Here is a 25079-nt window from a genome sequence, read left to right as displayed (position 1 = left end):
GTGGAATCTACTATGATGTGGGCTTTGCTCATGAATATTAAGTTTGCGTTCGGCCTCCTGATTCGCTGAGATGTGACGATCTAACGAATCATACTATGGCGAAGAGATAGATTATCAATATTCATGAGAAGACGTGACCTTTTACGCGATGGCGTTATTAATATTAACGAGATTAGACTTGATTTCGCCAGTTTAACACTTCAAAAACACGTACCTCTTTTAGATTATCTTTCTTAGTCATACAAGGATGTTTTATTTGGTTTTTATCATGTTGATAAATAAAAATAAATATTTTCCAATACAGAATTGGATAAGCTAAATTGTCTGTAGTGTATGTGTGTGAATGAGTGTGTATGGATGTTTCCCAAAGATGGGTTGCAGCTGAAAGGGCATCCACTGCATAAAACATATGCTGGATAAGTTGGCGGTTCATTCCCCTGTGGCGAACCCAGATTAATAAAGGGACTAAGCCGAAAGAAAATGAATGAATTTTCTAATACATCTATTTATTTTACTTGCAAAATGTGTTTTACACAAATGCAAATGTTTGTCTGTAAAGCCCCTGTTCTTATTTTTTGTAAATATTTAAAATATTATTTGCATACAATCTCTACCTCCAGCAATGTTAAAGCTTTAAAATCAATAACACCGTGTGGATCTTACAGTATTGTCTCTTTTCTATAATACACAGTGGTCTGTATTGTATGTGACCTTTTAATCATCACTGTGACCTTGCTTTAAGATAGATTTAAAGTGATTTTTGTAATTCATATCCCCCCTGGCGTAATCTTTTGTTTCTCTCTTTGTTTTGTTCCGTTGTCTACTTTTCTTGTTCTAGAAGTTCTTTAAAACTTATAAAAGTGATTTTTGCATAACAGCTCCCTTTTAAGACAGAAAGATATACCCCTACATAATTCATAATACATAAAGTTTTAAGCCCCGGTCAGATTACACGATTTCTTTTTGTCGGTTACGAAAGTCACTATTACAGATTATGCAAATTTTTTTTTTCTTTGATCGTGACTTTTTCCCAGAGTTGGGTTGCAGCTGGAAGGGCATCCGCTGTGTAAAAACTTGTTGGATAAGTTGGCGGTTCATTCTGCTGTGGCAACCCCAGATTAATAAAGGGACTAAGCCGACAAGAAAATGAATGAATGAGAATCGTGACTTGTTGTGGGTAGCTAATGTGCCAGACTACACGTTCCTTCACGATCAGTCATCCTGTGACATTTACGACGAGCGTAATTTCAGTGCAGTCACAAATGTTGCCAATTGCTATAACAATACAGTTTTAATCTCATTTTCAATATGTTTGTTTATTTAAATCTTATTTTTATCTTAATAAGCACTGATGCTTGCAGACAACTAATAACTAGGTTACATTATTTAAAGGCGCTCATTAGGATAGGATCAAACTTATAATTCCTTTTTAACAGGGGCGTAGCCATTGGTGTGTCGGTGCCTGAAATAGATGCATATATATATATATATATATATATGCATATATATATATATATATATATATATATATATATATATATATATATATATATATATATATATATATATATATATATATATATATATATGTGTTTGTGTGTTTATATATATATATATATATATATATATATATATATATATATATATAAATATTTATATAACTATATATGTGTGTGTGTATGTGTGTGTTTATTTATATATATATATATATATATATATATATATATATGTGTCTGTGTGTGTGTGTGTGTGTGTGTGTGTGTGTGTGTGTGTGTGTGTGTGTTATATATATATATATATATATATGTGTGTGTGTGTGTGTGTGTGTGTGTGTGTGTGTGTGCGTTTATATATATATATATGTGTCTGTGTGTGTGTGTGTTTATATATATATATATATATATATATATATATATATATATATATATATATATATATATATATATATATGTGTGTGTGTGTGTGTGTGTGTGTGTGTGTGTGTGTGTGTGTGTGTGTTTATATATATGTGTGTGTGTTTATAACCTATTCCGGTTAAATTAATGATTATGAGAGTGTGTTAGGGGAAAAGAAAACATTTTAATAATTTGTTAATAAAATATTGTAGCATTATTCTCAGTCAGTGGCTGAAAATATGAAGATTGTCGACGCTGCAGACATTTCTTTTCGTCAAGTAGCCAGTTGATTGCTGCGACGCGCTCTTTCAGGGAGGCTGCATGAGAGAAAGCTCATCTCGTTTATTTTTTTTATTTTACAATCGCGCAACTTTGATGTTATTGTGTGTACATATATTTCCATTGTTATATAGACAAGGTTCTAGTATTGCATAAGTGTGGGCATGATTTTACTGTGGTAAAGTGGAGCATTTCTTGGCAAGTTAATGATTTATTATTTAGTAAGTAAATTTCATCATTATAAAATACATTTAAAGAATATTTTAACACCTAATTATTCAGGATTATTTATTGCACCAAAAGTCATGTCAAAGGAACATTAAATGTTCATAAACTTTTAAACTGTTTCATTTGTGTGTAAACGCCTGATGCAAAAATCTTATTTAGGCCTGCTAAATGCATCATGTAATTATGAAAAACTGGTCAGTAAATGAGTGTTTGAGTGTTAGTAAACCATATTTCTGAGTTGTTAAAGGTCTTTAACATGAACATCTCTGATGCTTTTTCTCCACAGGTAAATTTCTACCCATGAAAACCATGCTTGGGCCGCGCTATGATGATAAAGTCCCTGAGGAGAACCGGTTTCATCCCAGCATGCTGTCCAACTATCTGAAAAGCTTAAAGGTGAGTGGACGTTCCACAGATATCATATCAATGGATAATTCACCCTGCTGTTTATTTACTCACCCTTAGGCCATCCTAGCTGTAGGTTACTTAATTTTGTGTGTGTGTGTGAAGTTTCTGCTCAAAATAGCACACAGACAATGTTTCAACTCTCTGAAACTGACCCTTTTAGGCTTTGATCCTAATTGTGGTGTTTTGGTGACTGTCGCTTTAAATTCAAATGAGATTGTGCTCTTTTAAAAAAAAGGCGGAGCTACAAATGCATGTGTGTCAGCATAGTGGCAGATTAAAAACAGGACTAATGTTATCCGTGTGAAAATGTTTAATGACAATATCTTCAGCAGTGCAATACTCTAATGGACAGACGGCTGCTTCTCACTCAGGGCTGCTGTTTATGCTAATGAGGGAGAGATGTTCACTAGTGGGCGGGGCTTTCCCCATCTGATGACATGTACAAAGGGAGAATGTCAATCAAAGTGCTGATCTGTCCACAGGTGAAGATGGGTTTACTGGTGGACCTGACCAACACCACCCGCTTCTATGATCGAGCAGACATCGAAAAAGAAGGAATAAAATACGTGAAACTTTCCTGCAAAGGGTACGTGACTCTCAGAATCTGAAAGAGTTTTTTTTTGGACAAGCACAACATCTAAGATCTGTTCATTCAAATGTCCTAAACCACTAGAACTGTGTTATGTATTTTCTCAATGGATTAATAAATGTGCATCAGACGCAGTGTGCACGGTTTGTCTGCAGTGTTCATAAATGTTTGTTTGTTTCTACAGTCATGGCGAATGCCCGACGGCAGAGACCACAGAGATGTTCATCAGGCTGTGTGAGCACTTCATAGAGAAGACGCCCACAGAGCTCATCGGTAAGTGTTCACGCTCCTGCTGGAGCTTCTGTTGCCTTTAGAGGGCTCCTATTAAGCCTTTTTAAAACTCCTTGTGGATTTTCATAAAACAGTGATGACGTATTTATTGGTCACCAGCCTCTTCATTTCTTGAATGTTTTAAAAAAATAAATCTACACTAAAAGAAAACCTCTTAAGATATGCTTTTTAACAATTTGCACAAACAAACTTCAGATTTTAAATTGTAAATGTAAGTAAATCTGATTGTGAATTGGATATGGATCACAATTAAAAGAACGTGTAAACGGACAGGCAAACAAATCAGATGTAGCACCGGTGCTCCTAACTTAAAAAATGTAGGCGCATCAGCCAAAATTTAGTCGCACCCACCAATTATGAGCACCGTTACTACAAGTGTTATACAAACATATTTATTGCATTTGAAATTAACACTAAACAAACTAACAAGCAAAATATTTATATATATATATATATATATATATATATATATATATATATATATATATATATATATATATATGCAAGCTTAAGGAAAATATGTCTCAACGAAATCCCGTTATCACAAGAAAATACATTTTTATAACATAACTGAGTGACCAAAAGACACACGGAGCGCTCACCGGCCCGGCACACACTGCTTGACATGAATGAATCTGTTAACAGTATAACTGTGCTGTTCTCACGGGTGCTGTCTGATATTGCACTGATGCTTTTGACATATACTGTACTTTATTATATGCATACGTCATGTTAATAGCAATACCGTTTTTTCATGAGTAGCGATGTTAGTTTAGTCAGTGTAAGCCCGTTTGCGATGGTGCACGTGGTGTTAAATTTGACATATAGCTGCCACTTGCACGGCAGACAGCATCTGGCGATTATATGGAGGATTAAACAGAAGCTCTCGTGCTGAATGTGGCAAACAGTTACCTGAAAACTCCATCCCATAGACTTTTCATAGCGGACTTGAAGCCAGTGGAAGTCTTTTATCCACTCTTGGAAAAGTGTAGATGGTGGATTAACATTCAGCACATGGTCACTAGTAAAATGTGTCATTACTTGTAACTTTAGATGGTTTCTAAAACTAAATCTGTCAGTGTTATCTTCATTCTCAGCGCTTTACAGTTTCGCGGTAGAAGCTCTCTCTGTCATGCCTAGCCAGAAGGCATTGACTGAGTGATTGACAGCTGATATTTCAGTGCTAGAGCAATGGTGGGCCAATAAGAAGAGCGCGAAGGCGGGGCAAGCATTACGGACTTGGCTTTGTTTACTGCAGCAAGTCGACATGACAACTGTTTTAAACCATTCCTGAGCTCTACGTTTCAAGTGCAGACAAAGAGCTTAGAGATGCAATCTGCATGAATGTCTCCCGAATTCACGCATGTGCTGAACATTTTGCCTTAAAAACTGGTCGCACACAACAATTTTAAGCTTTTGCAGAAATGCTCCTAAATATATTTTGAGGTCGCGTAGATAAAATTTCGGGCGCAAATGCGACCAAAATGGTCGCAATTTCGAGCCCTGAATCAGAATTAGGCGTCAAGACCTGACAGTGTAAACATGACCTTAGTTTTTGGGGAACAAAAGTATCATGGATAGAGTCAAAATGTCAATGATCAAATCACAGCGAGTAATCCACGTACAAAGAAGGAACCCCTGCTCTCTGACTGCATGTTTAGTCATCAGAAGAGTGTGTATGTTCTGTACACACACACACACACAAGTGACATTTTTGTAATACTTTGTATACGAATGTCCCACATGCACATTAAAGGGACAGTTCACCTAAAAATGAAAATCTCCTGTTAATTTACTCAGCCACAGCTCATTCCTAATGTAGGTGAGTTCATTTCTTCAGTAGATTTCTGTGGTGCTTCATATAACAGCAGTGAATGCTCACAGGTTTTTTAGATTAAACGCATATTTACATTTTTGGGTGAACTGTCCCTTTAATTTTTTTGCAGTAATGAGTTTATCCACAAGGTGGCAGCTGCGCTTTAGGGCTTTCCCAAGATAGTTTAAGAAATACAGCATTAAAGGGGCAGACCAGAATGTGTGTGGATGCCTACACCAACAGCTAGAGAGTCACAAAGATTGCATATGAGTATTTTTATACGAGATGAGACACGTATAACTTTATCATTTTTATTTAATTGTGTACATTTTTGGGTGGCTCAGTGGTTAGCACTTTTGCCTCACAGCAAGAAGGTCACTGGTTTGAGTCCCAACTAGACCAGTTAGCATTTCTGTGTGGAGTTTGCATGTTCTCCCATGTTTGCATGTTCTACAATTTCTCTTCAAATCCAGCAAACAGCAACCGTTTAACTGTTTGAGGAATATAAGCCTCCTGAGTGGTGATGATCAGTCATAATAAGCAGATGAACGAGGATCTCGGCGACAGATGCAGACTTTGAGTCATTGACACACAGCAGTGACCTCTGAATAATTCTTAGCACTGTTTTATTTGCAGCAAAGGGCCACGATGTGAGTGTTTGCATGTGAAAGTCAGAGTCTGACCTCTGCAGGTGTTCGTTTCTGACTCAAATCACACCCGCTCTGCCAATCACAAACTTGGCCATTTAAACTTCATGAAAATGATTCATTAGAGGCTTTATTTTGAGAAAAGTGAGATTCTGATGATTTAATGAGGCGCTATTATGCAGAGATCACTTTAATACAGGGTTTAAACACAGTTGTGTGATACATTTATACTTATTAATTCTGTATTTCATAATCAGACTTGATGAAATCAGTCGGCAGACACACTTTGATTGACATTCTCTCTTTGTACGTGTCATCAGAGGTGGAAAGCCCCGCCCACTCATTAGCATAGGACCTTAGTCCTGTTTTTGAATCTGCCAATATGCTGACACACAGGCAATTGTAGCTCCGCCCTCTTCTGAAAATAGCACAGTCTAATTTGAATTTAAAGTGACAGTCACCAAAACACAAACTAATTAGGATCAAAGCCTAAACGGGTCCGTTTCAGAGTTCTAAAGCATTATTTTTGTTTCATTTTGTGCTGAAACTTCACATAGACATCAAAGATTTATTTTACATCTTTTCTGACTTCAGCTATATTAGTTTGGTATGATAATATTACAGATTGTCAGTAGTGTGATCGTCCTGTTGGAGGCGCTCTTGAGTCGCTAACACAGATCTGCCGAATGACATAAAAGCTGAGGACGGAGGATGTGAGGATGTCACTGTTATCGCCACGGCAACAGTGTGATTGACACTGCAGGGATGATGAGCTCCAGGAGGAGAGAGAGAGAGGAACACACACAGAGACTAGATTACTGTTATTGGTCCTCTATGATTATTAATCAGGCAAATTAGCTGCACGGTGCTCTGCATGAACTACATTCATGCTGATCTCTGTATCTGTCCATTATTTATAAGCGTGACCCTAGACCAGCAAAACCAGTTATGCTGCATGGGCATGCATTTGTGAGAGGCTTTGACTTGTTTCTAGTCCAAATATGAGGGTTCAAAAAAGCTAAATAGGGAGAAAATCACCTGCAAAATTATACAAATTCAGTTTTTTAGCCTTTTATTGTTTTAATCAATCGAGTTTTGATCCATTTTTTGATCTATTTACACTTTATTGGCGTAATATTTTGACATTTTTCTCTCGTAATACTTCGACTCTATTCTCGTATTATTTCCACTCTATTGGCGTAATATTTTGATGTGATTCTTAGGTTATTTTGACTTTATTCTTGTAATATTTCAACTTTATTCTTGTATTATTTCCACTTTATTGGTGTAATATTTTAAATTTTCTCGTAATATTTCGACTTTATTCTATTTAAACTCAATTCTCGCAATATTTAAACTTTGTTGTTGTAAAATTTTGACTTTATTCTCGCAATATTTGGACTTTGTTGTAATATTTTGATTTTATTCTCACAATATTTTGACTTTAATCTGGTAATATTTCAACTTTATTCTCGTATTATTTCCACTTTATTGGCGTAATATTTTGATGTTATTCTCGTAATATTTTGAATTTATTCTCGTAATATTATATTAATAATATTATTATAACATTATTCTCATAATAATTAAACTTAATTCCCGCAATATTTCAGCTTTATTGTTGTAATATTTGACTTTATTCTCGCAATATTTCGACTTTATTCTCATAATATTTAAACTTCATTGGGGTTAACATTTCAACATTATTATCATATTGTTTAAACTCAATTCTTGCAATATTTCAACTTTATTGCCGTAATACTTATTCTCGTAAAATTTCCTCTTTATTGGCGTAATACTTTGAGTTTGTTCTCGTAATATTTCGACTTTATTCTCGCAATATTTCCACTTTATTCTCTTAATATGTAGACTTTATTCTCATTATATTTAAACTCAATTCTCGCAATGTTTTTACTTTATTCTCGTAATATTTCGACTTTATTTTCGCAATATTTTGACTATTCCCGTAATATTTCGACTTTATTTTCGCAATATTTTGACTTTATTCCTGTAATATTTCGACTTTATTTTTGCAATATTTTGACTTTATTCCCGTAATATTTCGACTTTATTTTCGAAATATTTCGACTTTATTCTCGTAATATTTTGACTGTATTTTCGCAGTAATTCGACTTTATTCTCGTAATATTTAGACTTTGTTCTTGTAATATTTCAACTTTATTCTCGCAATATTTCCACTTTATTCTCATAATATTTAGACTATATTTTTGCAATATTTCGACTTTATTCTCAGAAAAATACAAAATATCTTCATGGATCATGATCTTTACTTGATATTCTAATGATTTATGGCATCAAAGAAAAATTTATCATATTAACCCATACATACTGCAAAAAATGCTCTTCTAATTGTTTCTAGTACAGATATCTAAAAAAATCTTAAACCAAAAAGCATTTTAGACACGCAAAGAATTTTGGTTTGTTTTCAGAAATAATACAACAAATTTCCCGCTAACATTTAAGCGCTGTTAAGCGTTCTTAAACAGCACTGATTTGCCATTGTGTTCATGGGCTCAACAGATATGACTGATTGGCTGTGAAGGTTATCAGTTCACCGCACTTCTACTGTTTACTGTGCTTGTGTGTGTGTGTGTGTGTGTGTGTGTGTGTGTGTGTGTGTGTGTGTGTGTGTGTTCATGACAAACATGTTGCTGTACAAAATCTGAAGTTTCTGTTCCTGCATCTGTCATAAAAACCTGGGAACACATGATGATTTCTTCATCATCATAGTTTTGTTTTGATGACTTCACCCAAAACTGAACATTCTGTCAGCATGTACTCACCCACTCTCCTCCAGAAATACTGCGCACAACGCATGAGGATAAAACAAACACACACGTAAAATGGAAATCAGTGGTTGTTGGCAGCACGGTGGCTCATTGGTTGGCACTGTGGCCTGACAGCAAGAAGGTCACTGGTTCGAGTCATGGCTGGGTCAGTTGGCGTTTCTGTGTGGAGTTTGCATGTTCTCCTCATGTTGGCGTGGGTTTCCTCCGGGTGCTCTGGTTTCCCTCACAGTCCAAACACATGTGCTATAGGGAAATTGAGTAGGATAAATTAGTCGTAGTGTATGAGTGTGTGTGTGAATGAATGTGTATAGATGTTTCCCAGTACTAGATTGCGGCTGGAGGGGCATCTGCTGCATAAAACATATACACGAATAGTTAGCAGTTCATTCCGCTGTGGCGATCCCTCACAAAAAAGGGAATAAGCTGAAGAAAAATGAATGAATGAATGGTTGCCATGGGCTGTTTGGTTACCAGGAGTTTTCAGGATTTCTTCCCTTGTGTGCGATCTCTAAAGGCAGGGGTGTCCAAACTCGGTCCTGGAGGGCTGCTGTCCTGCAAAGTTTAGTTCCAACCCCAATCAGACACACCTGGGCTAGCTAATCAAGCTCTTACCAGGCTTTCTAGAAACATCCTTGCAGGTAAGTTAAGGAAAATTAGAGCTAAAATCTGCAGGACACCGGCCCTCCAGGACAGAGTTTGGACACCCCTGATCTAAAGGCATTGCTCGTTTAAAAATGTAAATTCTGTCACCATTTTTTAAACGGGTCCAATTGTGCCCCTTTTTACAGGATGTAAACTGGAATTTCTGGAAAGTCTCTGGTGTCTCTAGAGTGTGCGTGTGAAGTTTTGAGCGCAAAACACCACATAAATAATGTCTTATAACTCTGTGAAACTGACCCTTTTAGGCTTTGAGTCAAATTATGTCATTATTGATGACTGTCGCTTTAAATTCAAATGAGCTATTCAAAAGAGGGCGGAGCCACAATATAACCTGTCGTGTAATACAGTTAAAGGTTCAGGACACCCTGGAGAACTTTTTTTTTATATTAACAGATGTGTGTGTGTTGAGCATCAGTTCAGAAAATGTTAGCAGCTGTCAGCTTCAATTGTGGGGAAAACTGGATAATTTTGAGCTTTTGTCAGCTAATTTCAGCTTCCGGGTTTAAAATGATTTTTTTGGGGCGGGATCAAAATTGGCGACGTAGCGCAGTACTGCAAGTGCAATGATGACGCGTCGGTTTCTCATTATTATTCATAGCAGAGTTTTCTTATCCTATGAGAAGAGCCGGCTGCTTAATTATTCATGAGAGCACGTGCTTTCCGAAGGCTGACCTGCTAGTTTCAAGCAAGCTGTGAGTGAGACACAGACCAACGGCACGCAGTAGCCGTTCATGAAGGCTCGTATGTGTTTGTTTCTATGATCCACGGGGTTTGTTGCATGTTTTTTCCCCGCGGTCTTGTCAGGGCCGATCATACTGCAAAGCTGTGTGTGTGCTGCAAGCATTTTTGTCGGGAGAGCAGCACGAGAATTAGAGAATGGCGGACGTTGTCTTTTATCAGGAGTTCGTTCACATTCAGACACATCGCCGTGCTGCTGTGTTTGCCTAAATCCTCCAGATTACCAGCAGGGTTAATGGTTAAAATAGACGGGTCAGGAGACCTGCTGCACCGAGTCTGCATTCAAGATCTATAATTTAGACACGGGGATCGAGGGAGAATCCTTATAGTGTTTACATGAACACACTTATCTTTATAATGATATAAATTGTGGTTATGTGTTTATGAAATTACGAATAACAAATGTTGCAGGGCATTAAATTACTGTTTATTTCTTTGCATTTTAACTTTGTGAACTATAAACTCATGCGTCTCACGGTTTGTGTCTCAGTTTGTGAGCTAACTGACAACAACAGTTGTTCGCTCCCCTTTCCCCCCTGCTGGCCACGCCCACTCCTGCCCGATGCTCGCGGAGCTCCACGCCCATTAATCATGCATGTTTTGAAAAAATTCTGAAGTAGACTTTAACCGAAAGTGGGGGGTGTCATGGCCCTTTAAAAGTTAAAGTTAACGTGTTGGTTCACCCAAATAACAACATTTTGTCGTCAATTACCACTTGTTTTAAATCAGTTTGGGTTTCTTTCTTCTGTTGAACACAAATGATAATAAACTGAAGTGTGCTGGAAAAAGCAAGCTTTGACTTCCAAAGTATTTTTTTATTCTCACTTTAGATGTCAATTTCTGCTTCCCCCACCTAACATTCTTCAAAGTATCTTCTTTTGTGTTAAACAGAAGAACAAACTGTTAAGAGCTCTAAAGTTAAGCGCTGCTCGAGTGAGAGTAAACAATGAGGAAATTAAAGAAATAGTGATTCGCACCCTGAGAAAGCAGACTTTAGAGTCTGTAGATATGCTTCAGATTGTAAATGTTCCTCTGAGGTAAAGTCTGGAGTCCCAGCAGATGTTTTCATTAGCACACAGATGTCTGCTAGCCCAATTTTTACTCGGATTGGATGCTGACCTAAAGCAAATGTTTAATCTGCATGCTGTTTTTCCACCAGGGATGATGTATTATCATGATGAAATAACACAAATGGAGGTGTGTGATTTATGCGGCGGCTAAAAATAATTCTTCCTCACCTGCTTACTGAAACGTTCTCATAACCAGCTTCATCAGGTGCATCCTGGGATGGATTTTATGTGAAAATGACCAGTTGCTCTTCTCTTCAGACATTTGTTCAGGGTAGCGCAGAGATAAATCAACATCAATTCGGATTTGGTGTAATATTTCGACATTATTCTCATAATATTTAAACTCAATTCTTGCAATATTTCAATGTTATTGTCGAAATATTTTGACTTAATTCTCACAATATTTCGACTTTATTTTCGCAATATTTCGACTTTATTTTCACAATATTTCGACTTTATTGGCGTAATATTTCCACTCTATTGGCATAATATTTCCACTTTATTGGCGTAATATTTTAACTTTATTGGCGTAATATTTCCACTTTATTGGCGTAAAGATTCGACATAATTCTCATAATATTCAAACTCAATTCTCGCAATATTTCAGCTTTATTGTCGTAATATTTTGACTTTATTCCCGCAATATTTCGACTTTATTCTTGTAATATTTTGACTTTTTTCTCACAATATTTCGACTTTATTTTCGCAATATTTAGACTTTATTGCCGTAATATTTTCACTTTATTGGCATAATATTTTGACTTTATTCTCGTAATATTTCAACTTTATTGCCGTAATATTTCAACTTTATTGGTGTAAAATTTCGACATTATTCTCACAATATTTCAACTTTATTGGCGTAATATTTCAACTTTATAGGCGTAAAATTTCGACATTATTCTCATAATATTTAAACTCAATTCTCACAATATTTCAGCTTTATTGTCGTAATATTTCGACTTTATTCTTTTAATATTTTGACTTTATTCTCGCAATATTTCGACTTTATTCTTGTAATATTTTGACTTTATTCTCTAAATATTTCGACTTTATTCTTGTAATATTTTGACTTTATTCTCCAAATATTTCGACTTTATTGGCGTAATATTTTGACTTTATTCTTGTAATATTTTGACTTTATTCTCACAATATTTCGACTTTATTCTCGTAATATTTTCACTTTATTCTCGCAATATTTTCACTTTATTCTTGCAATATTTCGACTTTATTCTCGTAATATTTTGACTTTATTCTCGCAATATTTTGACTTTATTCTCGCAATATTTTGACTTTATTCTCGCAATATTTTGACTTTATTCTTGCAATATTTCGACTTTATTCTCGTAATATTTTGACTTTATTCTCGCAGTATTTCGACTTTATTCTTGTAATATTTTGACTTTATTCTCGCAATATTTTGACTTTATTCTCGCAATATTTTGACTTTATTCTTGCAATATTTTGACTTTATTCTCGTAATATTTTGACTTTATTCTCGCAGTATTTCGACTTTATTCTTGTAATATTTTGACTTTATTCTCGCAATATTTTGACTTTATTCTCGCAATATTTTGACTTTATTCTCGCAATATTTTGACTTTATTCTTGCAATATTTCGACTTTATTCTCGTAATATTTTGACTTTATTCTCACAATATTTCGACTTTATTCTCGTAATATTTTCACTTTATTCTCGCAATATTTTCACTTTATTCTTGCAATATTTCGACTTTATTCTCGTAATATTTTGACTTTATTCTCGCAATATTTTGACTTTATTCTCGCAATATTTTGACTTTATTCTCGCAATATTTTGACTTTATTCTTGCAATATTTCGACTTTATTCTCGTAATATTTTGACTTTATTCTCGCAGTATTTCGACTTTATTCTTGTAATATTTTGACTTTATTCTCGCAATATTTTGACTTTATTCTCGCAATATTTTGACTTTATTCTTGCAATATTTTGACTTTATTCTCGTAATATTTTGACTTTATTCTCGCAGTATTTCGACTTTATTCTTGTAATATTTTGACTTTATTCTCGCAATATTTTGACTTTATTCTCGCAATATTTTGACTTTATTCTTGCAATATTTTGACTTTATTCTCGTAATATTTTGACTTTATTCTCGCAGTATTTCGACTTTATTCTTGTAATATTTTGACTTTATTCTCGCAATATTTCAACTTTATTCTTGTAATATTTTGACTTTATTCTCGCAATATTTCAACTTTATTGGCGTAATATTTTGACTTTATTGTCGTAATATTTGAACTTTATTGGCGTAAAATTTTGACATTATTCTCATAATATTTAAACTCAATTCTCGCAATATTTCAACTTTATTGTCATAATATTATGACTTTATTTTTGCAATATTTCAACTTTGTTTTCGTAATATTTCCACATTATTGTTGTAATATTTTGTCTTTATTCTCGCAGTATTTCAACTTTATTCTCGCAGTATTTCAACTTTTTCAACATCAAATCAGATTTGCAGCATAAGCCAGGTCGGATAAGTCTGAATTATTAGCCCCCCCTGTATATTTATTTATTTTGTTCAGCACATTTCTAATCATAATAGTTTTAATAACTTATCTCTTTTAATTGATTTATTTTCTCTTTGCCATGATGACAGCACATGATATTAGACTAGATATTCTTCAAGACACTAGTATTCAGCCTAAAGTGACAAGGCTTAACTAGGCTAATTACGTTAAAGTTCTGTCTTTGAGCACTTTCAATTGCCTTTCACATGCATTGCACATGTGACATGAATAAACTGAAGAAGCCCCCGGAGGTGCTGAAGGCATGGAGGCAGTGGTGTTTATATTGATGTAGAAAATAATCATTTCTGAATAGTTTTAATCCTTTCATTTCATCAATGCTTTCGTCTGTAAAGATATTTGTGTATTGCTGTTCATCCTTGCGCCTTATTGCGCCAGGTGTATGATAGGACCCTTAGTGTTGACAGTGAAGGATTGAAATCAGCAAATGACTTCTGCAAAACTCATTTGGCATCAACACAAGCTTTAATGTCTTTTTTATTCCTGTTTTGAGTGTGAATCTGTGCTTGTAGGATTTTAATAGCTCATTCCAGTGTCGTTGTCAACAGCGTCAGTAATTCCAGGTTTATTCCCAGGAAACAATGTAATGTTTTTAATCTTTGGCATGGTTTATTGAGTTGTAGGATGGTGTAGGTATTTAATATCGTCACATGACTTGTGAAGCGCTGTGGGAGTGTGAAACGAAGCGTAACGCTGGAGAAGAATTAGCCAGAAAAATAAATAAATAAGTTCAAATGAAAAATATGAATTTCATCCTGGAGAAATGCTTTATAATATGTACAGTTGAAGTCAGAATTATGAGTTGGAATTTTTCCCCAATTTCTGTTTAATGGAGAGCAGATTTTCTTCAGCACATTTCTAATCATAATAGTGTTAATAACTCATCTCTAATAACTGATTTATTTTCTCTTTGTCATGATGACAGCACATAATATTAGACTAGATATTCTTCAAGACACTAGTGTTCAGCTTAAAGTGACATGTAAAGGCTTGACTAGGGTAATTAGGGTAAAGTTAGGGTAATTAGGCAAGTCATTGTATAACAGTGGTTTATTCTGGAGACAATCCAACACTAATATTGCTGAAGGGGTGAATAATATTGACCTTAAAATGGCTTTACGACAATTAAAAACTGCTTTTATTCTATCCAAAATACGCAAGTTAGTAAACGTTTGAACAATATTTGAACATTTATCTTGCCAGCTTTTCAATATAAAGATCACTCCTAAATTAGGTTCTCACATGTTCATCCAAGAGAAAAGTTATCCACCGTATATTTTTTAGCATAGTTTGGTGTGGTTGCTCAGGTGACGTTAGAGTTGGATGATCTGGAATTCGCCAATATAATTTTAGTTTCTTATCGGACATGCAGATGTGTATGATGTTGTCAGGTAAGTTTCTGCCGATGCTTTGGAGTTGAAAGATCTTTGTCCCTCTGGTAGCTGAATCGTCAGCATCACAATATAATGTAAGGCGTAAGACACATCGTTATTGCTTAGCATAAATATTACGAGAATATGGTCAAAATATTACAAGAATAAAGTCGAAATGTTACAACTCAGATGTTGAAATATTACAAGAATAAAGTCGAGGTATTACGACAATAATGTCAAAATATTACGCCAAAAAAGTGGAAATATATGAAGCATTAAGTCAAAATTTTATGATATTAAAGTCGAAGTATTCGGAGAATAAAGTCAAAATATTATGCAAATGAAGTGAAAATATTACGACTATAAATTTTATACTATGTGAATAATTTGTAGTAATGCAAGATTAATTGTGCAGTATTTTGAGGAAACAAAAGAGCAAAATAGATGTGGACGATTTGGTTAAATCATACTTTAGGTTAAGATTTAGCAATAATGAAATTCGTCATTTTTATGAAAATTTTGTCTTTTCTATTAAAACCGTCTCATAGTTTTCTCATAACTTTTTTGTAATATTTTAAATTCATACTCCTCATATTTCGGCTTTATTTCCATCATATTATAACTTTAACCTTAATGTATTTGGACTTTAATCTCATATATTGTTTATTTTAACGTGGCACTAATACGCCATCATAGTTAAAAGTGTACCAAGCAGAATTTGATGGTTAAAGAGCAGTTAGAAATTACAGACGCCAATAAATGCAGTCTTGTTTTTCCTGCCTATTTCTCTTGTCTCTTAACGCTGTTGGTTTGGGGGTGATGAATCTGACCTTAACACAGCGACGGCTGGTTTGCTTTCATCCAGCTAATGGCGGATCACAACCCATAATCCCAGTGCTGTTTGAGTGTGTTTGCTAGTTTCACACTGAAGCGCTGCAAGCGAAACCCTGAAGGAGACGCATTTCCAATATATGAATAACTCCTCAAATCTGTGTAAAGGCCTGCAGTCGGCATCAAAGCCCAGACGTCTGTAAAGCTCAGCATCTGTGGAGCGGCTCAGAAATCTCTGTTTGCATCGCTAAAAGTTTTGTCAAATCAGGCTCTAGCGACTGGGACAGCTGCAGGCTGTGATATCAAATCACTGATCAGTGTGTGGCATTCACCATGTTTGCCTTTGATGAAATCTTGATTTTTTCCTATCGCCAGAGGACATGATCCCAGAAATAGCCAATACGGCTGCACCCGTGTTACAGCGCTGTGATGAGAAAATCTCATTTGTGCTCTTTTCAGAAGGGGGCGGAGCTACAAGTCAGCATAGTGGCAGATTCAAAACAGAAACCCTAATGGTGGATGACTGCTTCTCATTTAGGGCTGTTTATGCTAATGAGGTGGTCACTAGTGGGCGGGGCTTTCCCCCTCTGATGACACGTACAAAGGAAGAATGTCAATCAAAGTGTTTCTGCAGACTGTTTTGATCAAGTCTGATTATAAACAAGAGAATTAATTGATTTTAACCATTAGAGACACACACTGCTGACACACAACTGAGTTCAAACCCCTTAGAAAAGGGATTTCTGCATAATAGGACTTGGTTGAGTTTGTGTTTTGACATTTGGGTTGGCGTTGTCCACCAAAAACATTACCCATGCTTTGCTAATAAAGACACTTTACCGGGCACTGTAGAAAATATGTGAGATTCATTTACACGAACTGGATGAAAGTGCTGTTTTCTCTCCTCAGGGAGTGTACATCTGATTTATGTTTCTGCTCTTATTGGAAGCATGTTATTACAGAGAGAGAAATGTTTGTGTTGGTAATTCCTCACCTAAATGTAATGACTTTGCTTCCCCTCTGAAGTGACTTTCTTTTCATTTAACCTCTCCTGGACTGTTGAGTCTGTCGGTTAATGTCAAGCAGCTGTCAAAAACAGTTTCAGGGGAAAAACCATGTCAAACCTTTATGATTTATGCATAAATTGGTGACCTTAGAAAAAGGCAGTGTTCAGCTCAAATATCACACAAGCATAGGTTTTACACACTGTGTGTGCTGCTGTTTAAATGTGTGATGTTGGTAAGATTAAAAAAAAGCTGTGGTGCTGGTAGGACTGGGCGATTTGGCAGAAATCTCATATCCTGATTACAATATACAGTTGAAGTCAGAATTATTCGCCCCCCTAATTATTTTGTTCCCCAATTTCTGTTTAACGGAGAGCAGATTTCTTCAACACATTTCTAATCATAATAGTGTTAATAACTCATCTCTAATAACTGATTTATTTTCTCTTTGTCATGATGACAGTCAATAATATTACACTAGATATTCTTCAAGACACTAGTATTCAGCTTAAAGTGACATGTAAAGGCTTCACTAGGGTAATTAGAGTAAAGTTAGGGTAATTAGGCAAGTCAATGTATAACAGTGGTTTGTTCTGGAGACTATCGAAAAAATGTAGCTGAAAAGGGCTTATGATTTTGTCCTTATAATGGTTCTAGCCGAAATAAAACAAATAAGACTTTCTCCAGAAGAAACAATATTATCAGACATACTGTGAAAATTTCCTGAATCTGTTCAACATCATTTGGGAAATATTAAAAAAAGAAAAAAATTTTTTAAAGGGGGCGAATAATTCTGATTTCAACTGTATATGGGATGTAATGATTCGTGCACTGTAATCCACACGTGAGTCCAGCTGCGCTCTCATAACGGGAAATGGAAACTATGGGCCCTATCATACACCCGGCGCATAGTGAATAGGCAGTGATCTGTGTCGTTATAATGGCGTCGGTAAAAAAGACGCACAACCAACAGGAACCAGCCAACAGTATCTGAGGTGTTCGCTTAAATGACTAAGTACAAGTGAGTGAAAGATTGAAGCAGTCCTCTGACTGCCTGGACCTGCTGTCTCGAGCGCATGGCTGTGTGTGCGTCTGTGTCTGTGTGGTCACGTGACGTGCATTTTCAGAGGTAGAGAGGAAGGAGGGCTGCTCAGAAATGCTACACGCCACTGTGGATGTCAAATCGTTGTCGTTCTAAAATGCCATTTAAAAACAAAGACAGTGTAAACAGGGCCTGAGTGTGCACTTTTCGCGAGCGGATTTGCAACGGGGGCGGGCGGAGGATCACAATGCCGGTGTTGTCTATCGGACGAACCGTACGTAATACGTACATAGCAGAGCTTGCAAAACTGTGTTTTTTTTTTGTCGACAACAAGAACGTTATCAACATAACTCACTGGAAATCCAAAATGCTTCCACACCGGCGACTTCATTGAAAGAGGAGAGGGTTTAAGCTCTGTCGACGGGTCTCCTGCTTCTGCAGTTCAACAAGCTCTTCAACAAGCCTGTGTGCCGACATATAGTACCGACGTGCTCACGGCGATCCGAGTTCGATTCCCAGCTCGAGGTCCTTTGCAGATCCTTCCCCTTTATCTGCTCCCAATGCTTTCATGTCTGAAACCTCTACTGTCGTATCATAATAAAGGTGAAAAACCCCTAAAACACACATGGATTAATAAGGATGTTGTGCAGGGGGGTGCTTAAATAAATTTTATTCGCAAATGATAATATTTACATTTGCGCGAAATGTTTGCTGTGTCCCAGAGGAGGCGTAACAGAAAATAATCGAGAAGCACTGTTTTGCAGTGGGGCGCAGTAGGTAGTGCTGTCGCCTCACAGCAAGAAGGTCGCTGGTTCCAACCTCGGCTCAGTTGGCGTTTCTGTGTGGAGTTTGCATGTTCTCCCTGCGTTCGTGTGGGTTTCCTCCGGGTGCTCCGGTTTCCCCCACAGTCCAAACACATGCGGTACAGGTGAAAATGTCCGTAGTGTATGAGTGTGTGAATGTTTCCCAGAGATGTGTTACGGCTGGAAGGGCATCCGCAGTGTAAAAACGTGCCGGATAAGTTGGCGGTTCAATCCGCTGTGGCGACCCCGGATTAATAAAGGGCCTGAGCTGAAAAAAAAGTGAATGAATGAATGTTTTACAGCATCGATAATGTATTTTTATTCAAATATAGTCTGTTAAATAGACTAAAGCTTATAGACAAAGGCAGGAGCAGACCACTTTTGTTAAACATAAAAGCAGGATTTATTTATATATTTACTTTCGCCTGGCTCAGCTATATTTTTTTTCTGATTGGAACCAACATATTTTATAACCTGCGCTCTCTGTTGGCTGGTGGAAGTGGAATTTCGGAGAATTTTACGCGTGTGATATACAAAAAGCAGACTGAAATGACATGCAAATAGGCTAATAAATATGTCCTGTAGATAAGATAAATACCTTTAGGGTCTTCTGCTTGTTTAATAAGACCAAAGTTATAAAAAAAAAGCTTAAATGATTTCTGGCGCTATGTAAAGGAAATAAAATTAAATCACTTGATTTTTAAGAGGGAGCGGGCCGCTCTTTTAATATAATGGTGAGGGAAACGCTATTTTATAATTCATAGCGCCATCAATAAAGATGTAAAGTCACAGTCTACAATCCAGCACATGCAAACATCAGAAAGTTCATCAACTTGTTCCTGGAACTCTTTAGTCAAAGCTAATAGTGCCTTTCAGACTGCAATCCAGAGAGCGGGAGGTATGGGGAACTCATTTGCATATGGTTTTGTACAAGCTTTGTGTTTGTGCACGCAGTAGTTTGTGCTTCTGACAGTGGGCTGAACGCAGATTGAAGGCTGAACACGCGCTCGGCAGATGATGGACGTTTCTTTAAAAGAGTCCCTCCAGCACACGCAGAGACTTGACAAACGCCACACGCCGAACAGGACAGCCTGAGCCATCTGACATTATATTTGGTTGTGGCTGTATAATAAAGCAGAGACGGGCTATCATTACCAGCTGTCTAAAAATGCCAAGGGGTTGTGTTTCTCATTTTCTTTTAGTTTGAGTCAGGGTCACGAATGATCACTTTTAAAGTCAGCGTGAAATCACAATTTACTGTCGCTCTGTGTACATCCAACCTATTGCTATTAATGCACATTTTGTAAAAGTTGTATGAAGCTTGTTGTTGTTACCAGCGACATTTTCTCATGTGTTTGTTGGCAAACTGGTGATCATCTGCCCATCTTTGCTCCTAAAGGACTAGTCCAGGCGTGGGCAAGCTCGGTCCTGGAGGGCCGGTGTCCTGCACAGTTTAGCTCCAACTCTAATCAAACACACCTGCTTATAGATTTCTAGTGATTTTGGAAACACTGATTACCATGTTCAGGTGTGTTTGATTAGTGTTGGAGCTAAACTGTGCAGGACACCGGCCCTCCAGGACCGAGTTTGCCCACCCCTGGACTAGACCTTTCTTGGATGCTGCTTTTGTACCAAACCATAAGTACAATCATCTGTTGACATCACCTGCTTCACATAACATCATTTCACCAGTTTACCTGGTTACTAGCCCTAAACTGATTCTGTGCCAACTTTTTTTTTTCCGAATGAACTATAATTGGATTACATGTTTATTTAAAAATAAAACAACGAAACTCACGAGGAACACATTAAAGGGTCACGAAACACCAAAACACACGTGTTGAGCTGTTAACAGTGGTATAAGTGTCCCACACTGCTTAAAACACTATTAGGACACATATATTTCACTAAAGAGTGAAAATTGGTGGTTTTTGCGTTATTTCGAGCAAATTCGTACTTCCGGTTTGAAACAAATTTTTGAAGCTGCATCACGGCCATGAGATCCTAGCGTGTATTCCAGCATGTAGACTGGACGTCTGTACCTGGGTGTACCGTATTACGTCTCCGAGTGTGTTGCATTAATGCATGAGTAAGACTTGGTTCAAACCAATCAGCACGCTCTATTGTGCAACTTCATTAATATTCATTAATACTACAATGTTCAAACGGCAGAGAGACGCCACGTTCTGCTGGCAAAACAAGCGTGCAGTGTTGCTTTTATAATTTGCTGCAGGGAAGGTTTTGTTTTCGTTTCCCCGCTATGAGAGCGCAGCTGGATTACAGTGCATGCGACACGCGACAGAAATACGTGTCAGAGGAGCATTGTTTACCCGAGAGCTTTTCTTTTCTACAAATGGTGATCCGGATTTGCTGCTCGTCTCCTCTTAATAAAGACACGGCTCTAGTTGCTGGTGATTGTCTTGTCTCTGCAGATTTGGTAAGTGAGCGACCAGTGCTCTTTGTTTATTCAGTTTGTTCGTATCGAACTAACTATTGCACCGAGAGTAAACATGTTAGCACCACAACCAAACTATTGCCGTCGTGTAGGATTTTTTTAGCGCATTTTGTGACCGGAATAACACACGCAGCTTACCTCCTGAGTGCATCTAAGTTACAGAGAAATGCAGAGTTTATTTTTTTTTCTCTCATTGCATGAAAAATACACGCTTAGAGCAGTTCCTCGAATCAAATATCTCGTTTGTCAGGAGGGGCATGAATGAATTCCCTGAATGAAAGAGCCAAACTGCAGTTAAAGTCCACCATTTAATCATTTGGCAAATAATTCGATTACAGATGTCCATGTAAACACAGTCACTTTCTCCCCTGTGTGTGTGTGTGTTTTGACTCTCGACACTCCCACCCCATCCCTCTTTTGCTCCTCTGACACTCCCCCCTAAACAGAGCTGGACACGCCCACTTTTTTCTGGCTTTTTCCAAAGTAGAGGTGTGAAAACACCCTGCTGAAACGAGGGGGTTTCACGGCCCTTTATAATATGCTTGTTGTATTGTCTGCAATGCTGTCTGCAATGTTTTCCATACTGTCCCAACTTTCTCTGATTTGGGGTTGTATATACACAAGCTCGTCCTCTGCTCATCTTCCTTCTTTGGCTGATCACATGCCTAATAAAGCTAAAATTCAAGATATTATTATTTATAACTCCTCATCTGGTGGGTGGTGAGAGACTAATGTTACAGACTAATGGCCAAAGATTGAAGATAAACTGCGCTCATGTGGTGCGCGAGATGCTACAAATCAAGCACAGTTAACAGGCCTGTGTTTATTTCCTCAGGTGTAATCAGCTGCTATAATAATGGCCACACGTATTGAAAGTGGCTCATTAGGATGAGGAGGGCGGAATATATTGAGACTCTATTCTGAGAATCAGCCTAAAAACAAAGCGATTGATGTGAACGTGTCAAAACTAACCTTCACAGAAGCATCGAGTCTTTCATCCTCCTTTTCCCCCTGTTGTCTGAGCACTTCAGAAATAGCATAGTGCATTTGTTTACTGTCTGCAGCACGGAGCGCTTCACACATCTGATGTCTTCTGTTTGCCGTTGACATGACTGGTGTAGACAGGGTGTAAATGCCATGAACTCATTATAATTTCAACATGCTTAACACTAGCTGTATTTTTTATCGTCTGCAGAATCACATTTGCTTTGTTTTTCCAAGTTAACCACTGCTTTTTTTTTTTTTGCTGATGGCATTTTATTATTTCAAGATTCGTGTACCAAATCCTTTAGTTTTTAAATGTCAGTTTAAATGGCTTACTGTAATATAACAGTCACAGATTCATGGTAATGAAATGTTAGGAGTAGTGTGATAACGGCAAGATTCAGTGGTTTAAATGGCACAAGCCAATGTTATGCATAAAATTATTTGAAAGGGGACCTATTTTCCCCCTTTTTACAAAATGTAAAGTGAGTCTCTGATGTCTCTAGTGTGTGTTTGTGAAGTTTCAGCTCAAAATACCACACAAATATGGAGCTAATAATATGCCAAAACAATGGCTGTTTCTCAATACCAAGTACGCAAAGTTCGGACTTGCGTCCTTGGAAGTTCTGACTTGGAAGAACGAACTCCCGAGGACGCGAGGACACAAGTCGGGTACTTTTTCAAATGGAACGGCAGTGTACTTCATAACGTCACTTATCTCACCATGGATTCATCAGTTTCACTGTACATTAACAATAAAATGATTTAATTAATATTATATATTAATAGGGGTGTAACGATACACTCAGCTCACGATACAATGTGTATCACGATATAATGTTCACGATTCGATATGTATCCCAATATTTGGAATAAAATTTAAAATTAAACTGAAATGCAAATTTTATTTATTACCAAGTAAACTATTTTTTATGTATTTCTTTTGTTTCAACTTGTTAAACTGAACCATCTTTAAGAAAATAAATTAAACAGGACTGTCTCTGGAAAATAAAACAATTAAAAAAACGTAGAACGTAGCTCACGTGCAAACAGCTCAACTAATAAGAGAAAACGGACGTCATATCGTAATCAAATCGTCATAAGGCCACGATGCATATTGTGACATTTTTGCATCGCAATCGTACAACGATAAATCGTTACACCCCTATATATTAATATTATAAATCTACATTTTTGATTTAAGAAAATGTACACATATATTCATATAAATGTGAATTAAAATGAGTTATTATACACTGACACGAGTATTTGATTATCAGATTTATTAAACTACAATAGTAATTCTACACACAATTAGAAATAAAGACATGCACGATAAGAAATAAAGATTACGTCAAACAATTTCGTAAAAGACAAACAGCGTACAACACTGTAACCTAATTTAAGACAATTATAAAAGGTAAGAAAATAACAATGCCAAAATAATACACCTGAGAACAAATAATAGATTTATAAGACAAGAAACTGTCCGTTAGATATTCCCAAGATGTATTCAATATCATGTTTTAACTACAAAGGAGTGATGAGGTTCAGCGGTACATCCGAGATGGCCTGGCTGAAGTAAAGCTGCTCTGGTGGGGGAGCTGATGACGGAGGGAGTCGGAGTCCGCATAAGTTGAGTCACATCGTTAAAGACGCGCTGTCTTTGTGAATAAACTGCCGATTCGAGTTTAAAACAACTACATTCTCGCCTGAAAAACTCTTAAAACTTTATTATGTGACACAGTAAAGGAGTATTTTTAAAATCGTGCGGGTTTCCTCCTCCACCATTAGCGCTTGCTGGTTACGCTGCAATGCATTCTGGGATACCTGAGCTTCGCAAGTTCGCACAAGTCACCTCTCGATGCATCCTTGGCCAAAGGGGCAGAGCAAGAACACATCCAGGACTTTCATCTGTACTTGGAAAGATGTGAACTTTGAATTGGAACAGTACTTTGGTGACGATTGATGACGTTTCACGAGGACACAAGAACGCAAGTACAGACAAGAACGCATATTGAGAAACAGCCCATCTGAATTTGAATTGTGTTCATTTGAATTATTAACAGTTGTAATGTAAAGAGCCCCTATTACATGAATTAGGGTCATATCTTGGTTGCAAGGGTCTCCAACAACAGTCTAAAATGCATGCGAGGGCAAAAAACACTTTCAAGGTCTTATAATCTGCATTTATTTTTACCTGATTATCCCAGCGACTCTCATATGATTCGTTCAGCTATTCATTTGTTCCCAAACCCCTCCTTAGCGCGAAGCTAATCTGCGCTGATTGGATCGATGACAACCTTCTGGTTCTACGTGGCTTTACACGCGATATGAGAATATAAAGAGTTAACCTGGTACCGTACATGTGGTTACAAGTAACAAAACATAATTAAATGCATAATTTGCAAGGTGGGTAAACAAGGCAACAACTTTTATCGCACATACTTGGGACTTCTATGGATGTGGAGGAGCAGCGGCCTCACTCCGAGCTCCTCCCGGGTGACAGAGCTTCTCACCCTATCCTAAGAGTGCGCCCTGCCACCCTGTGAAGGGAACTCATTTCAGCCGGTTGTATAGGAGA

General features: G+C 36.9%; 2 protein-coding genes across 8 annotated transcripts in view; both read left to right on the top strand.

The window, feature by feature from the left end:
- The window catches only part of lats1 (large tumor suppressor kinase 1), a 777671-nt gene that overhangs the window by 152723 nt on the left and 599869 nt on the right, over positions 1-25079 (top strand). The window lies entirely within an intron of this gene.
- The window catches only part of rngtt (RNA guanylyltransferase and 5'-phosphatase), a 176688-nt gene that overhangs the window by 867 nt on the left and 150742 nt on the right, over positions 1-25079 (top strand). For all 7 annotated transcript variants that reach the window (XR_015517531.1, XR_015517530.1, XR_015517532.1 and 4 more), the window contains 3 exon segments: positions 2689-2798; positions 3293-3396; positions 3584-3672. Coding sequence is in view for 1 of the 7 variants with exons in the window: in NM_212867.2 (NP_998032.1) it covers positions 2689-2798; positions 3293-3396; positions 3584-3672 (303 nt within the window). In the remaining 6 variants the exon portion in view is untranslated.

This window comes from Danio rerio, chromosome 20 (assembly GCF_052040795.2).
Source record: "Danio rerio strain M-AB ecotype USA chromosome 20, GRCz13ab, whole genome shotgun sequence".
In the NCBI taxonomy this organism is placed as follows: Eukaryota; Metazoa; Chordata; class Actinopteri; order Cypriniformes; family Danionidae; genus Danio; species Danio rerio.
This window is presented reverse-complemented; position numbering and strand designations above follow the sequence as displayed.